General features: G+C 53.4%; 1 protein-coding gene across 1 annotated transcript; it reads left to right on the top strand.

The window, feature by feature from the left end:
- Positions 1-324: 324 nt before the first annotated feature.
- LOC117438677 (hydrocephalus-inducing protein homolog) lies at positions 325-12871 on the top strand (the record flags this gene model as incomplete). The annotated part of the gene is made up of 8 exons (XM_034074119.1): positions 325-340; positions 4276-4496; positions 6162-6281; positions 6891-7025; positions 7575-7774; positions 9522-9646; positions 11114-11315; positions 12817-12871. Coding segments are annotated over exons 2-8 (1044 nt in total), but the record flags the coding sequence as incomplete, so codon positions are not given.
- Positions 12872-16959: the final 4088 nt, after the last annotated feature.

Here is a 16959-nt window from a genome sequence, read left to right as displayed (position 1 = left end):
TAAATAACCCAAGCTGCTCCTTTCACAGCTTCTGAAGAGCCTGTGGGGCTTCGTAGGTGCTGGGGTTGTGGCCGGTGCTCCTGTGGGCTCAGGTTGAAAGGCAGGTCACGGGCTGGGCTTGTCCCCTCCCTGTGTCTCCTGGTCTGATCTTTCTCTCCCTTGCTTCAAATCACAGACCCACGTGCCGGTGTTTGAAGCTGCCCCACAGGAGAAGTATTAGCCCTGCTGTGGATGACCAGCTTGCTGCAAAGGCAGGAGCCCAGGAGCCCAGTCCTGCTGCAAATGGAGCTGCCACACTATGTCTGAAGCTGCAGATGCCAACCAAGCTGTGGTGGAGCAGGTAAAGCACGTGAGGGCTGTTGTTTGTCTTGCTCAGGAGAAGGTGGAGGGAAGGAGCACTTGTGGCAGCTGGTGTGGTCCTTGGAGCTGACCATGGGAGGATCCTGCTGGGCTGTGGGTGCTCGGGTGTAAGCATGGTTTGAAATGTGTGTGATGCCAGGAAGTAAAGAGCTGCCATGTGCTCAGGCTCTGAAGGAAGCTCTGTATCTTGGGGGAGGAGAGGAGGAGCCTGTACTCCCTAGGCTGTGGTGTGTCTTGGTGCTGGGTGGCATGGAGAAGGCCCCGGCAGGAGGGAGAGAAGAGCTGGGTGTGAGGGAAGAGAGACTGAGCCCTGCTCTGGCTGCGTGACTTTGACTAAGCCCTGGTCCTGCAGTGTGGGGGTACTGTAGGATGTTTCTGTCCTCAGTATCGTGGTGACTTTGATGGTTTTTAGCTGCCAGTGGAGACATGAGGCCAAGGCAGTTAGGATTAAGGCAGTGTCAGCCCCAGGAATGACTGTTGAACCATTCTGTAGCTGCTGCACAGTTATCAGTGCCCCTGACATCTGTCCCCTTTCCTGTTTAACCTGAGACGTGGTGCCAGTACCTTGCTGAATTGGGCCCGAACCTCCATCCAGAATGCGCCCATCTTTCTGTGCCCTGTCTCCTGGCAGTCACAGCCTCGGTTGCTGCCCTGCTCGTGTCAGAGATTGCCCCTGAACTGTGAGTAACTTCTTGAATGTTCTGAAATTTGCAGCAAGGCAGCTGCTGGGTTAAATGGTTTCACAGTGTGAAGGGAGAAGAAGAGCGAGGAGGCATTACACTTGTTGGGCCCAAGTTACTTCTGTTTTGTTTTAAAAAGTGATGGAGGGAAAATTCCTCAGTTCAGATTTGACTGCACAGCTGACGTCAGGGTCTCCAAACTGGGGGTATTTGAAATGCTGTCTGGATTTAGGAAAGGAGGAGAGAAGCCTTTGCTTGAGCTCTCCAGTTTTCACCTGGATTCGTGGCTGAACATGATGCGGGACATGTTTTGGAGTGTTTCCACAGGCTGGCTGCCTGGAGAGCCAGTTAGCACTCGGGGCTCATCTCCTCCCTGGCTGGTTTGTAAACCCCCAGATGCTGAGTGTTGGTTTCAAAGTGAGGACTCCACAATCCCCACCAAGCAGACGTGAGGATTTGCTTTGCCTGTAGCCGAGAGTCTCATGGGAAGCTTTTGTTTCTGGCAAAGGCTGTGCTGAAAACGTGTGAGGCTCCTGGCAGCTGAGATGCCCCAGGAAGCTGGGTGGCCTTGGCTGGTGCGTGTGCCCGTGTGCGCAGGCTGATTGGGTACAAAGTGATGGATGGGTGCTCAGCAGGGACAGCAAGAGGGGTCACCCCAAAGGCAGCCTGGCCATGGCCCTGTTGTGAGTGGGCTCCTCCTGGGCCAGCAAAATAGGAATTAAATGGTTGCTTTGTAGTCAGTGTGGAAGCTTTTTTCTTTACTCCTGCAGCAGGGAAATGATTGGCTCATGTGCAGTGTATAAACCAATTTATCTGCCGCTCACGGAGCGTGAACAACTGGTGCTGTAAGGTGCACTTTAATGGTGCTGCAGCCCTTCAGTGCGGGGCAGACATTGAAGGCGTAGGGGGGCTGCAGGGATCTGCAAGGCTGTAACTTTAGCAAGGCCCTGCAGTGGCCGTGGAAGCCAGCAGAGGAGAGACAAGGCGGCCGACAGTGATAGCGAGAGAGCTCAAGGCAGGAAGCAGCAGGGTCTCCACTCCAGCCTGGAGCTGGAGAAATCCCAGAGCCACAAGTGGTGGTGGCCTTGGTGTGGAAGTGGTGCGGGAGGGTGAGCACGTTCTTTCCGGGGGGTGTGGACCTCTCCTATTGTGACATAGAGGGAGCTGCTGCTGCTCAATGCACTGAGGCAGGAGCAGGCTTGAGCTACTGTCAGGCTCTGAGCTCTGCTTCGTGGAGGCGCTGGTGAAACCCTGCCCTAGCTGGCAAAGCCAGAGCGTTGAGGAGAGGGGCTGGGCAGCCCAGGTGCCAGCCCTGTCCTTTGGTGCCCAGGTTCCCCTGGCTGTTGGCAGCCCAGAAGCAGTTCCCTGCTGTGCTGGTGGGCAGCATCCCCACCGAGGCGGCTCCTGTCCCTCCAGCTGCCCACAGGTGCCGAGCAGCGCGAGGGCATTGGGGAGCCAAGGCCCTGCGGGGAGGAATCCTCCAGGAGAAGCGTGAATCACCCGTGCTGAGGTAGCGTCTGGCCCTGGGCAGGGAGGAGGCAGCTCCGTTGGCAGCAGGGATGGGGCAGTTGTGTGATAGCCGCAGGATTTAAACACCCCTTGGCTAAGAGCAGGGCTGGGCAGGTAGAAGGGCTTAAAGGGGCTGTGGAACTGCCGTGCGGCTTGCAGCGATGGTAGAGACTTGGAGCTAGGCTGTAGGTCCTGCAGCAAAGGGAGCCTTGTGTGTGTGAGGTGGGGAGCAGGGAGCCCCGGGGTGGTGGGCTGGAGGGGTGCTGTGTCCTGCTTGCTGGTTTGTCCTGCCCCTGCAGGGAGATGTGCCCGATTGCTCCGTTGTGCTCCTTTCCTGCTCCTCTGGGAGGCTGGTCCCTGCGGGCTCTGGGGCTGTGGAAGAGCCTTGCTCCAGGGCTCAGGGGAAGCTGCTGGGCTGGCCGGGCTGTGCAGGTTGGAAGCCCTCTGGAAATAAGCGTTGTGGGGGTGACGACAGGATTCGTTTCAAGTGAAGTGAAATCACAGTTTGGAGAATTGGGACGAATAAGGCAGTTAAGAGCCGGTAATAAACCCTGAAATCAGATGAATGTTGGATCATCCCCATGAGGTTTCTCCCCTGACAAGCAGTTCTTTCCAGCTTTAAAGGCCAGCTCTTGCTGCAGCAGGTCCTCCTGAGCAGAGGCAGTGCAGAGCTCTGGTGTTTGTTGCAAGAACAAAAGGAACCGGTAGCCTTGTTTCCTGAAGCTGCCAAGGGCCCAGCACCACAAACACCGTTTGTGCCGTGCTGTAGCTGTCTTGGGCGTAAAGGCATGAAGTGATTGCCTTGCGTGCAGGGTGTGGGGGAGAGTCGAGGGGCAGGGAATGGCCATCTTTGCCTAGATGCTGTCTTGCTGTGTAGAGCAAGTGCACACAACAGAGGTGCTGTGGAACACAGGGAAGCAGGAGGGAATATCCTCCTGGATTTTCTTTAGATTTGTGGTAATTGCTCCTGTGCCTTTGATGGTTTCCTGCTTCTTTCCTGCTGTGGCAGCCTGGAATGCCTGTAGGGAGCCTCGAGTTTGGGTGTTACCAAGTGACAATGAGGGCATCCTTCTGCATGGAGAAGTGCTCTTGGGCAGTGGGGTGGTTTCCTGGCTGGAAGGAGCCGTTTTTGCCAGCTAATCTTTGTAACTTCAAGCAGGCAAAGTAGCCTTGAGAAACTCTGGTTCTTAATCAGAGTCTTGAGCTCTGTGCTGAGTTAGTTAGAAACATCAGCAGGCTCCTTGCAGAAAGGGTGAGAAGTGCCAGCAGCCCCTGGTGTGTCTCCGTGGCTGGTGGGACTGCACCCTGAGCAAAAGGCTGTTTTGGCTCAGGGGCTGTCTGTTGTGGGGTTTTACGTCTATGAATGGAGCCTAAATGTGGTCTAATGATGAGTGAGGGTGGGGAGGCCATCCCTGCGTTCTGCGCTTAGGAAGGATGCCGGAGGCTGGAGACACGGCTGTGTCCTTTGGGTGTGCCAGGAATGGCGAGGCCCTGGCACAGATTGCCCAGAGAAGCTGTGGCTGCCCCATCCCTGGCAGTGTTCAAGGCCAGGTCGGATGGGCCTTGGAGCAAGCTGCTCTAATGGAAGGTGTCTGTGGCCATGGCAGGGGGTTGGGAGTGGGTGAGTTTTAAGGGCCCTTCCCTAAGGTTGTGGGTTCCAGGCTTCCATGGGTGTGGGGTTTTAAGGTTCTGGGGTTGTGGATTGTCCAATTGTTGCTTCTTCCAGGTGAGCTCTGCGACATGGCCAGTGGCAAGACCCCCCGGCCCATGAGGTCCTCCAGAAGGGCGGATGGATTCCAGAGCAGAGTGGTAGCATCTCGTAATCCCAAGCTGGTCAGAGAGGCAGAAGAGTCTCTCAGCAGCAAGCAAAGGCTGGCGAGGCCTCGGGAGATGAGGCGGCCCCGGACTGCCCAGCTTCGGGACATGGGTGAAGTCTCCCATCAAAAGGTAGCGTTTCCCTGGCCTTTTCCTTGCTGTTTGACGTGCTATTTGAAGAGGGCACGTGCTTGTGGCTGACTTGCCTCCAGCTCACCCAAGCAGCTTGGTGATTAGGTCCTGTTGTCATTTCCGACTGGTGGTAGTGGAGTTCTTTCTGCTGGGGGAAAGGCAAAACGTGTGTTTGCAGTGAGCCATTGAAGTCCTGATCTGCAGGAAGCAATGGAACCTGTGCTGCAGTTGGTGGGTTTTGCTGGAGTTGAGCTACCATCGCTAAAGCACGCTACTGGGGGTAGGGCTGGGGCAGGACACAAGGGCAGGAGCTGCTATTTCTCATCCTGCTGTTCAAAGAGCCACCTCTGGCTTTGGTGTAGTCAACTGCCACGTGCTTGGGGTCACAGGACTCCCTCAGTGGTGGCAGTAGTGGCCTTTGAAGGCTGAGGGCCTGTGGCAATTACTTAAGCTGTAAGAAACCCAATTGCGTCAATGCATGAATGGGTTGGAAGAAGGCGTGGGAGCCTTCCAGGGTGTTTGAGTTTTCAGGCTGCTGGATAGCCGGGGAATCGCCCTGGGCAGAGGAGAGTGGATGCGCTTTCCCTGGATCAGTGCTCTCTTAGATGGATGTTTAAAGCTGCTTTTCTTGCAGGACTGCTCAGTGTAACAGCCAGTCCAGGTGGGTGGACGACTGAGGTAGGCTGTTGAGCAGAGTGTTGCCAGCAAGTGAGCTGTAGCACATCAGTTCAGGGGTTGCCCCAGACAGCACACGAGGTGGGAACACGTAAGACAGGCGCCCAAATAACTGGCAGTGCTACAGCTTCTGGCCTCAGCCTGACCGTGGCTTTTGTGGGGCAGCGGGAGACCTGCGTGTGTGTCTCGAGTGGCAGCAGTGCAGCTGGGAGAGGGGAGACCAAGCAGGGAGGAATTATCTCCAAGTAATGCCTCTGCTGGGTCAGCATTTGTTCTTTGTGTGTACTTTTCAGAGCTGCTTCTGCAGTGCTGTTAAATAAACCAGCAGTGATAGAATACAGTGAAGCAGCAACTTTAAAGCTCCTGGGGAAAGGGGATACGAATTGCAGCCTAGCTCAGGTTGCCCAGTAATGCTGGGGAAAGAGCTGAATTTCATCCCCATCCAGCATTCACCTCATTTATCTGTTTCCCAACTGCCCTGTTACTTTCTTGTTGGCCTTTCCTCCCTGGTACTGGTGTCTTCCGCCTGGTTTCTTGGCTCTCCATCAAAAAAAGATATGTGGGATGTGTGGGACTCAGTGTCGCTGTCCCAGAGGGAAGTTCACCCGCAACTTGTTTCCTGTGGAGGCTCATGGAAACTGCTGGGTTTTGCTTGCTCCCCGAGTGCTGGTGGCTGTTCCAGCAAGTGTCTGGAGTTGAGCGAGCAGCTTAGCAGAGGGCTCTGCTGGAGGTGAGCGCTGCTTTGCCTTTTGGAGAAGGCAACCTGAAGAAAGAGCCTCCAAAAGAGCTTCTTAGCTTGAGGCTGCTCAGCATGGTCCAGAACCCTTTGCTGAGCTGAGAGCAGAGGTGGGTGAGCTGCCATCTCCTAGCGTGAGCTGGGCAGATGTAGTCACCAAGAGACTGTATTTACTGGAGATGAGTGTGGCATCTTCCTTCGTTAATCTTTCTCCCAGCAGCTGAAGCTCTCTCTGCTCTGTCTTGCATCTGCAGTTCTCAGCCGTTGAGCGGGACCAGAGGTCGTTCCAGCCTTTCCCATCCGAGGTGGTGTTTGAGAACTACATTCCCCACCAGTTCTACATAGCGTCGCTAGCTCTGAGGAACAAAGACAGGGTAAGTGCTGGGCTGTGGAGGTTGAGCACTGGGCTGGAAGAGGAGAGCAGTGGAATTCACATGGTGTGCAGCAGAGCAAGTTCCCTGCTGCAGTGCAGCGCATGCAGAATAAAATGTCTCACCAGCGTTATTCTGCAAGATGGGGGAAATGTTCCCATGCTGGGGATTCTGGTTTTGGCCGTGCACTGGTGGTATCTACCCAAAGGAGCTCTTAGAGCCAGCATGCTTCCCCTTGAAAGCCCTGGACTGATGGGATTGTCGAGGGCTGTGCAGTTCTTGCCTGCTGTCATGCTTTACCTCGAGTGTGCACCGTGTCCTGGTGGCTCTTTGGTCAGTCTTGGTTTCTGGCAGGCCATGTTTTCCTCTCTCAGCCTGTTCAGCCACCTGTGTGCAAGTGCCTGTCAAAGCACAGGGAAGAGCAGTGGAAAGAGGCTAGCTTAGCAGGAGCAGTTAAAGGGGATTCAAGTCCAGCCTTGTGTGTTCCGTGCGTGTACCTTCAGAGCTAAAAGTGTTTTGGGAAGGTGGTAAGGAGGCTGTCACGTGGCCTGTCCTGGTCCCTTCTCAAGTTTCCCCAAGTGACAAAATCATAGTTGTGTGTCTTTCGTGCAGGTTCCTCGTCTGCTGAACGTCATCCTGGGGAACTCTCCTTACTTTGAGTTGATCAGCCCGAGTGATGAGGACTATAAGGTAGCCCCGGGCACGTCTTCAACCTACCGCATCCTTTTCCGACCTGATGAGAACAAGGTGAGAGTGGAGGTCCTGAGAGATGATGCCTTGAGGGGAGGTGAACCTGCAGGGCTGGATTCCAAAGCAGGCATCTGGTGTGGGTTTTGAAGAAGTGTCCTGGGTTCAGTGGGGTTGCACTGGATCTAGACCTGGGGGAGACTCTTTGCTGGTGCTGAAGGTTGTGCTCCCATAGGCTGGAGGCTCTTGCCTGTTTCAGGCTCTTTTGTCCTTCAGTGGTGGAATATTTAATGGAATGTCTGTTGGCTTGAGGGCTGAGAGTCTGCTGCCTGTGCATGGCCTTTTACTCATCTTGTGTTTGCTGCTTAAATGTAGTTGAATAGTCTGTCCTATCCTCAAGCAGCATGCCTCTAGAAAACTACAGAGGATCTGCCCCATGGTCCCTGGCTGCCCCTGCTTGTGAAATAATCTGTAATGAAAGGCCATGAAGGTAAAAAGTGCGAGTACATTATTGAATGCTACTGTGAGAGTCACAGAAACCAGCAGCAGTTCTTCTGGCACAGGCATGGTGCTAAAGGCACTGTGCTGAGCTTGTTTCTTTCCCTGCAGGATTATTTTGAGGAGCTTATCATCATCACAGAGAGGGAGAAGTTCTTTGTGCCTATCCGAGCCATAGGTGCCCGAGCCAGCCTGGACTTCCCTGAGCAGCTGAACTTCTCCGAGTGTCCAGTCAGGTTCAGCACCCAGAAGACTCTGCTGGTGCGCAACGTGGGGAAGCGGGAGGCTTGCTACAGCATCACCACTCTGAGGTAAAGGAGCTCATCTCTTGTGCAAAACGCTGTTGTGTGCTCATGGAGTTGTAAACAGTGAGAAAAAGGAGGCAGAGCATCTGAGGTGCTGGACATGGGCAGGACACGTGGGGTTTGCCATTGCTTACGGTGTTTTGAGAAAGCTCTGCAAGCAAGTTTTACAGTGCAGTGATGTCTCCAAGGCAGCATCTTGCATATCTGATGCTGTTGGATTGGAAGAGCCAAGGTAGGAAGGCAGCTGGAGTGCTGCAGAAGGTGCTGTGTGGCAGAGGACAGCTCAAGGGGCTCAGGTCATGGAGCCCAAAGGCAGCATCAAGAAATGGGCAAGCAATGAGCTGGAGAGAGGCACTGAAGAGTTGATCAGCAGCTGTGTCTATATTAGCAAGCAGAGATCATAGATGAAAGCAATTGCTATGGAGGCCCTGGCAATAAGAGTGTGTGGTCTAGGGCCTTTGTTTTCCCGTGGGCTTGGTCTGGTGCCTGGGACCAAATATGCCTAAGCAGAATGAGCTCTGAAGTGGAGAGGAGCAGGTGGTGGCTTCAGAAGTGGACTACCAGAAAGCTAAGGAGGGAGCAGGTGAAAGATGCTCCAAGTGCCTGGTGCATTTGCAAAGGGTTGGGGGCCTTTTCTCCTGGAGCTGTCTCTCTCCCACATTTCCTGGAGAGGGCTCAAGTAGCTGAGTAGCTGGTTTGCACCCTTGTGGTCACAAATAACCTTCTGAAATGGTTCCATACCACTAGGAAGCAAGTACACCCGGTCTCTGGAGGCCACAAGGTCACGGTAGTCTGGTGGTCCCGTCATCAAATGCCTGAGGTGAACTGTGTTGCAGACAGCCTGTCCTGTTCCTGTTGGTCTCAGAAGCCAGTCACTGGTTTTCCAGTTTGCTGCACCGGAGAGGGGAATGTGTTTGTGACACTGCATCCGCAAGGCAGGCGGTTCAGTTGGCTGGGAGTTGAGAGTTGCTTGGTCCCAGAGGTCTCAGCGCAGGAGCTGAGGTTAAGAACGCACCAAAGACCTGCTGCGTCTCAGTTGGTACACCTGAGCTGCTTCAGTTTCTTCTCCAGGAAACGGGATTCAGAAGACTTTCAACTTGTCTCCTGTGAAACACGAGGGTCTGAGAGGAGCTTCTGCCAAAGGCTGGCAAGGCTGTTTAAGCAGGCTTCTAGGGTGCTCTTTAAGCAGGCTGCTGCTTTTCCCTGTGGAGCTCCATGGGCAGGAACTTGTAAATCACTGTACAGTTTCCTTCCGGGATTTCCATGCCTAGTTGTCACCACCACAATAAGTACCCAGTGAAGTCTAGCATCTATTTGCAATGCACTTGCCAACTACTCTATTGGATGACAGAGCATGTGTTGAGAGCTCCTTGACAAGGGTTTTAAGAGTTCCCGAACTTCAGCAATGAACTATTTCGGTCCTGATTTGCAATAAAGAAATGGGAAGCATTACAAAAGTTTAAGTGAGCTACACAAAAACCGTAGAATTGTAACTGGATGGCAGAGGTGAAGAGCTGAGAACTGTGTGCAGAGGATGGGGGGCTGAGGTCATGTTATACCACAGGATCCTCTGCAGGGTTCTTCTGCATGGGATTCTTCAGCAGGGAGAGTCACCCGCTCTGTTTCTGATTCTGGATGCTCTGGTTTTCTTGTACCGCCTGTGGTTTGCTTGCTCCTTGCTTGCACAAGAGAGCTGAAGTGAACTAGACTGCAAATTTAACGGAGGACCCAGATCTCTCTCTTTGTGTTGCAGCCCTTTCTCTGTGGATCCCTCCATTGGGACTCTTGGCGTTGGAGAAGCGATGCAAGTCACGGTGGAATTTCACCCACCAAAGACGGGTGTTTATACAAGTCCCATGATTGTTCACTATGACACAGGTAAGTGCTTGGTGCACCCTCGGTGTGTCCTTCCAAAGAGAGCAGTGTCTGCCATCATCGTCTGATGGCTTCATTGTCCTGTTGAATCCCTTCTGCAAGACTCCTTCACGCTGGGTAGAGCAAAGCTTCCATGCTGGCTGCCAGATATTGCTGTGCTGGAATATTTCAGCCTGTAACAAGGCAGCAGATCTTCCTAAGCACAGTGCACAGGGGGCGATGGGGAATATTCTGGGTGCTCCATTGGGGAAGAAGGCGTAGCAAGGAGCCTGATTGAAAAGGAGATGGCTTTTAACGTGCGAGAGAGCTGTCTGAAGAGCCTGCAACTTGTCCCATAGAGCTCTGCTGACTGGTCATTGCTTTTCATCCCGATGTGTTGTGTTACAGTTCCTGGCAAGGCCTTTGAGGTAGAGACCCTCTTCTTGTGATGTGATGCACGGGTACAGTGGGTGCTCTGCCGAGAGCTGGGCCATGCATCTTGTGACTGTGAGGAGCAGTTAGTGTGGCAGCAGTAGCCATTAGGGTGCTCTGAGCTTTGCTGTAGCCTGGGAATGATTCTGTAGAACCCCCCTAGTGAGCAGCAGTTATTTAATGGTGAGGTTTAGGGAGAAGCTGCTGCTAGGGCTGGAGTCAGTAATGTGAGGGTGTAATGATGTCTGAAGGTAGGTGGTGAACAGCACCTTGGAGAAACCCTTGGGGATGGCTGTGCTGCTGTGCGTGTTGCTCCGATGCTGGAAGTCTCCAGCTTTCCAGCGGACACTTACTCTAGTGAAGGGACTCACTTATCCAGTGGTGAAGTGGTAACAGCAGCACATTTGACAAAGGAGAATGTGCTGGCAGTGGTGAGGCACTTGGCTGTGACAGCAGCAAGGAGCAAAAGAAGGAGTTGGCAGATGGATCCGAGGGCCCCATAGCACCCTGTTGAGTGCAGAGCTCAGCACAGAAGCTGCTCTGTACTTGCCATTGTTCTTTCTGCCCTTGTCCATTTCATTTCAAATGCTCCCGCTTGGTTTCTGAGATGAGAGCTATGGCCAATATTTGAGGAGCAGGAGATGAGGATGACACGAGAGTGGGGGCATCTCCTGCCTGCAGGAGAGCCTGGGCAAGCCATGACTGAGGTGGGCTCCTCAGCGTCACTGAGTGACTTGGGTGTAGAATTCCCTATGACCTGAGTGGGATGGCAGCCCAAAGGGCACCCGGGCACATCTGCAAAGTCTCACTGTAAATGCTGTCACCTTGGGGATAAATCTCCATGAACACCCCCCAAAATAAGGTGCCTAAGGTGGTGCCAGGACATCCTCATGCCATATCATGTGCAGCTGTCAGGATACGATAAATGTCCTGACCTGGGGAACTGCTGATGCAGCTCAAAACTTCAGCTCTTTCTCCTGTTGCCTGCAGATTGCCCCGTTCCTTGTACTTCCATCAGCAAGTGAGATGAGCCAAGACTTTGCCTTTGCTTTGTTCCAGGTGAAGATGTTCACAAAAGCCTCTGTGGAGCAGCTGTAAATGCCAACATCAGGCTTGACAAGAGCTCCTTGACAGTTGAGAAGACTTCCCTCACGCTGTCAAAGCAAAGTTCCCTGGTCATCCACAATCAGAGTGGCATCACGGCCCACTTCCAGTGGAAGCGTTTTGTTGATGAGGAAGAGGAGGAGCGGCAGAAGCTGAGGTTTGTTTGAGAGATTCCTCCCAGCAAGATAGATGCCCCAGGGGAAAACTAACACACAGCCTCAGAGGGCTCTTGGGGCTTTTGAAGGGATTAGGGCAGACAGAGCCATGCACAGTGTGGAGCTTAACCCTTGCCATTCCAGTCCCACCCGTGCTACAGCTGAGGATGATGTTTTGGGGAGAGAAGGTTGATTGCAATCACTGGCTTGCCTCAGAGGGCAAATTCACGTTTGGGAGCCACAAACTATTGAGTTCAGAGCTGCGTGCACTGCAGAGGGTCCATGAGGCTGAGGAAGGTGTCAGCACTCGGTACCTGGGACTGCACTGAGCAGTAGCACTGAAGAGCTGCAGGTGGCACAACTCTTATGATACTCAAGCAGTTTCTTCTTTGATAAGGTGTCAGGCTCCTTTTCCAGCCACACGCAGGGTACAGTGCTCGGTTGGCCCAGAAGGTGGAGGCCGTCCTGCTGTAGGCTGGGGAATTGCCTTCCAGTGTCCTGGTTTCTGGCCCAAGGAGGTGTTTCTGGCCTTGCTCCTCGGCTGGGCAGATGTGGAGGGGGAGGGCTGTGCAGGGAACGGAGGGCAGCCAGGACTTGGAAGTGCTTTTGGGCTTCAGCAACCTGTGTCATCCTGGTGGTGAGAGATGGGGCAGGTTCTTCCAAGGGTGCCTCTGGTGAAGCTTTGAAATTGCCATTTCAGGCAGCAGAGAAACACTGACAGCCTGGGGGGATGAACTGGAAATGAGACTTAAAAGCTTCTGTGACTTGGGGAATCCTTGTGCAACTTTTCAGGCTCCCAGTAAGGAGCAACCACTGTGCAGCACTGCTCCCTTCTCATCTCCCGCTTGTGATCTCTAACCACTAGAATGATTTCTGCTGCAACCAGCAATAAAGGCAGAGGTTAACTGCACTGCAGCTCTGCAGAGGAGGCCAAAATGAGGGAAAAGATGAGGTGGTTCAAGGCTCAGCATAGGGTTTGCATTCAGAGATGCTGGTCCTGACTTCTTTCCTGAGTGATGCTGGGCAAAGTCCCTTCCTCTCTTGGCACCTCTGTTTTCATGCACAGAAACCCGTTTGTGTCACTGAAGTGGTGGGATGCCAAACCCATTGGTTTGCTTTGGAAGTGTACCAGGATCCTCTGGTGCAAGGCAGTGCAGATACTGTCTTCTCATCCCTGTTGGGTGCAAAAGGGAAGGGGAAAAGTGTGCTGCTGGTAACATGCAGCTGAAACCCAGTTGCTTCTCCCTTCCCAGTGCAGGAGGCTTTTTCTTGAGGGCTGCCAGCTTTAAGAATCCTCTGATGAGCTTGTCAGTGAGGAGTAAAACTCGCTGCTGTGCTGGGAATAATGGGATCCATGGGGGAGCCTGTGTCTCAGGGTCAGCCCCGTGCTGAGCTGCTGCTCTTCCTCACCAAGTGCTTTGCTGCTCGTGCACAGACACAACAGGCTCTGCAAATCTGCTGCTTCTTCAATGATCTCCTTGGTTTGTCTCTCCCATGGCACAGGCTGCAGAGGCAGGAAGAGGACAAGCTGGTTGATGTTCCTAAGGAGCACGGGGTGGTTTCCCCTCTCAGAGAACACCTTTCCCTTCCCGTCTGCACCTCCCAGAACCAGGGGACAGAGGTGCAGGGAGACTCCACGCCTTTCTGCAGTGATATTTTCACCATTGTGCCCATGGTAAGTGATGGCTGAGAACCTCCCTTCCTGCTCCTCGTCCTTCTCCTCTCTGAATGAGGTCCCTTGGCAGATCCCAGGTCAGCTGCTCCATGTGCCAAGAGAGGAGACATCAGGTTTCTGGTGATGCTGGGGGCGCTTGTTGCAGAAAGCATTTCTGAGCAGCAGCAAGAGCCGACCCCAGGCTGGGCTCTGCTGCAAGGGCTGTGACTCAAGGGCACTTCATGAGTGTCCTCACAGTGTTCAGAGGTATCAGTTATTCTCTGTAAGGACACATTTCCATGTAGCGCATGGGGGTGAAGAAAGGCCACTGGTGCACTGTTAGTTCACATCCTGACCTGCAGAATGAAATGGTCTCCTGTGGAAAGGAGTCCAAATTGAGCCCAAGTTTAATCGGGGGGACAGCAATCCATTCCTAAAACCTGGATGTATACCACATCTGAGTCTCCCTTCCAGTGCCGTCTGTGAGCCTGGACACGAGGCTGGCAGGTTTAAACAAGCTTTTTGAGTTCTACTGCAGATAGGTAGAGAAAACTGCTCACTTTCCTGGTGATGCAAGCAAAACCCCCATGTCCTTCAATCAGCCAGAGCCGTTGTTGTGGGTATTCACATGGTCTGAGATGAAGAATGGCTGCTGTCTGAGCAGTGCAACATCCCTTCTCATCTTGGAGTGAAGCCTGGAATAATCCCAACCTCTTCTTTCTTTTCCAGTGGGTGAAACTAGTTTATGTTTTGATTTTGTTTTTGAGGAAGGGGCTGCTGTTCTCTTCTTGCTTGCTCCTGCAGCGCATGTAAGGCTGAGAGCCACCAGTGCCAGCACAAGTGCGGTCTCACAGCACTGTAGCTGGCAGCAGCACGATGTGAGCAAGAGACTGTGTCAGAGCAGCAGGGATATTGGGGAGAGTGGGAGCTGCTGAGCTGAGCCTTCAGAGCATCCTGTGGTGTGTGAGCTGGTTCTGGAGTGTGCCTCAGGGCTCCTGCTTCATTCCAGTTGCTGTGTCTCCACAATGAGCTTAAGCTGCTCTTGAGCTCCTGAGGTGCATTAAGGGGAGGTCTGGAATTGTGGCTGAGTCCTGTCCACATCAAGATGCGATGATGCAGAGACGTGAAGTGTAGCTTGGCCCCAAGCTGTGAGTGGAAACCTTTCCTAAATGGCCGTGTTCCTGTTAGATAGTTTGCTGTAGGGCTGAATCAAAGCAGGCTCCTACAGGAGTCTCTCCCCTGCTGTCTTGTGCAGCGTTATCAGTCTCTTGATTTCCATGAATTCCATTCTTTATGGAGCAGTCCTTTTCCCATGGAGAGTCTTGCTGGTGTCTGCGTTCCCCCTGACATGTGCGTGTCTTTCCTCCAACTGACAGTATTTTCCCCTCTTTTACACATGTAGAATGTGCAGATCCCCTGCCACTGACTTCCAGACCGTGTTGTCTGTTGATGGCCCTGTAACTTTGAGCTTGGACCAACCCCCTTCTTGCACTGCTCTTGAATGTGCTGGGGAGGCCCCCCCAGAGGTGGGACCTTGCTGCCTTGGACGTCCTGGCCAGAAGCAGCTGCTCTCTTGTTGGCACCAATTGCCTGTGGTTTGTGGGAGCACCCTCTAGAAATCATCAACCCCTGGTGACAAGTGACGGGAGGAAGTGATTGCTTGCAGAGGTTAGGAAGCTGGCGGAGGGACAGTGGTGTTGGAAGTGCTTTGTGGGCAGGATGGCTTTGCAGGGCTTGTGCAGCAGCTTTGCTAAGTGGAGCATCAGCTGCCTGTATTTCAGGTGTTGCTGTCTGCAGAAGCTGCAGCAGGTCACTTCAGCATGTCTAGGGTTAAGTCCTGGCTGCAGATCAGACCAGGACAGAGGAGGCAGTGCTTTGGAACTTGCCATGTGAGGGGGAACATTTGGAGCAGCTTCCAGGCCCGTGGGGAAGGAGCTGTTGTGCAGGATATGGAAGTGCTGCTGTTGTTGATCCAGAGGCTGGGCCAGCAGGTAGCGGTGTTGTTTGTTCCTGCAAATGTCCACCTGAGCTGGGAGCCAAGCTGGTCCCCATCCAAACGAGAGGATCCTGCAGAGCCCTTCAGGTTTTGGCAGAGGCCCCATTTCCAGAGGGGGCTGAGAGTTGAGTCATTTGTGGATAGAGGCAGATGTTGGCTTTGGCACTGCCTTTCTCCTGAGTGCCCTGAACTAAGAGGATGCTCTCTGGATGTCATGATGGTGCTGCCTCTGCCAGCTCTGTCTTTGGGTATTGTTTGCTGTGAGCACTGGCTTGGTTTCCGTGGCTCACCTTCCACCTCTGCAAAGCAAAGCAAGTGGCTTGGGCAGCCCCAGCTGGTGGTGGGCAGCTTTTGAAGGCCAGCTTCTTCTTCGGCAGCCTGGGGGGGGTCTCACAGATTCTCACCATTTAGGGGCTGAGGAAGGAGCAATAGGATCTGTGTGTAATTAGTGTTGGCTCTCGCCCAGGGATCACTTGTGTAGCTGTGAGTCATGGTGTGCCATCCTCTCCTGGGTGCCATTGCTTTCTGGTGCAGCAAAGCCAGGGTCCGAGAGCTGAGGGGTTTGTGCTGTATCACCTGCAGCCACCGTCTGTGTTTTAGGGCACCTGCCATCACAGCCTGAGCCTGCCGTGAAGCCAGGAGTGTTGCAGTGTCCTGTTGAGAGCACTGCAGAGCTTTATTGCTGTCCTGGGTAGCATCCGTGGGAGTTCTCTATACTCTGCTCAGCTGCCATCCTCTAGAGAACCTGCTCTCGTGGGCAGAGCGCTGGCTCCTGAGGTGTCCCGAGGCTCATCCACATGTGTCACCAGTGTGCAAGGGTGGGGGATGAAGCACATCCTTTTATCCAGCAGTTCTTTTTGCTGGGGAGTAGCAGGCATGTGAAGAACCTCTTCAACAGCCTATTTTAATTTCCCGAGAGAAATAGTGTTCTGCTTTTGTGGTCTGCCCTAGAGCAGTAATGAAGGGAGAAGTGCCGAAGGGTTTCCCAGTATAGGTCTGTCTTTCAAGAATGTGGTTTGGCCATGGAATAGTAGGATAAAGTGTAACTGATGATTTCTCCTGGCCTTCCATCATCGGAGTTAAACGCTCTGGCTTACAGCTTCCCTGCCGATCCAGGGAATGTCTCTGTGGAGAGACTGCCAAAAGTTTCCATGCCAATACACTGAATCCGGCTGGATGGTGATTTCCTGTCAGGAGCTCAGGAGACCTGAGCCTGCTAAGTGCTGGGTCAGTTCTCTTGGGATGGAGGCTATGAATGCAAGGCTCCAGTGGGGGTGCTGTATCAGGATTGTTCCTGAGAGCTGTGCTGATCCCTAGAAAAGGAGAGGCTTTAGTGCTAGCCCATAAGCTTGTTCCTCAGGTGCCTTAGAGAGGTCTAATCTGGCTGTGCCTTGGGACCCAGCAGCACCTTGGATGTATGGAGATGTGTCCCTTGTGAGGATCGTGGTGCCTCACTGGATGGCTTTGTGGTGCTTGGTGGCCAGCAAGGCATCATCCCTGGCAAGAGGGTGTGTGCTGCACCCTCCTCTGATTAGCTTGTAAAGGAAGCAATGGCACGTTCCCAAAGCTCTAAGCTCCCTCCTGCACTAGTTAAAGAGTGTGTACAGAATGATGCCAGCAGTCAGTGTGGTCTCGGTATGGAGCAAATCATGCCCCCAGGGCCTTGGGCACTCGCAGTAACCCTGCCGGGCTCTCCTTTGCACTCCTCACTGTTTGAGATGTACCTTTGCAGTGTTCTCCAGGTTCTTGCTGAAGCTGTACTTTTTGGTGCAGTGGCAGCTCAGCGTTGTGATGTTGAGTTTGGGCTATGTGGGGCCGGGATCAACTGCAGAGTCAGACAGATGCCTTGAGGCACTGAGGCAGCTCCAGCTGCCCTGGCTAGAGGAATGGGGATGCAGGAATGGGAGGAGGCCGGGGCAGCAAGGGCTTTGTGTCATGGGCAGTGTCTCCTGTCCCACATGGGGACTTTGTGCAGGTTTTGAGAAGAATCCAAGTG

Source organism: Melopsittacus undulatus, unplaced genomic scaffold, assembly GCF_012275295.1.
Source record: "Melopsittacus undulatus isolate bMelUnd1 unplaced genomic scaffold, bMelUnd1.mat.Z mat_scaffold_55_arrow_ctg1, whole genome shotgun sequence".
Taxonomy (NCBI): Eukaryota; Metazoa; Chordata; class Aves; order Psittaciformes; family Psittaculidae; genus Melopsittacus; species Melopsittacus undulatus.
Note: the sequence above shows the minus strand (reverse complement) of the source record. Positions and strands in the feature narration are given on the sequence as shown.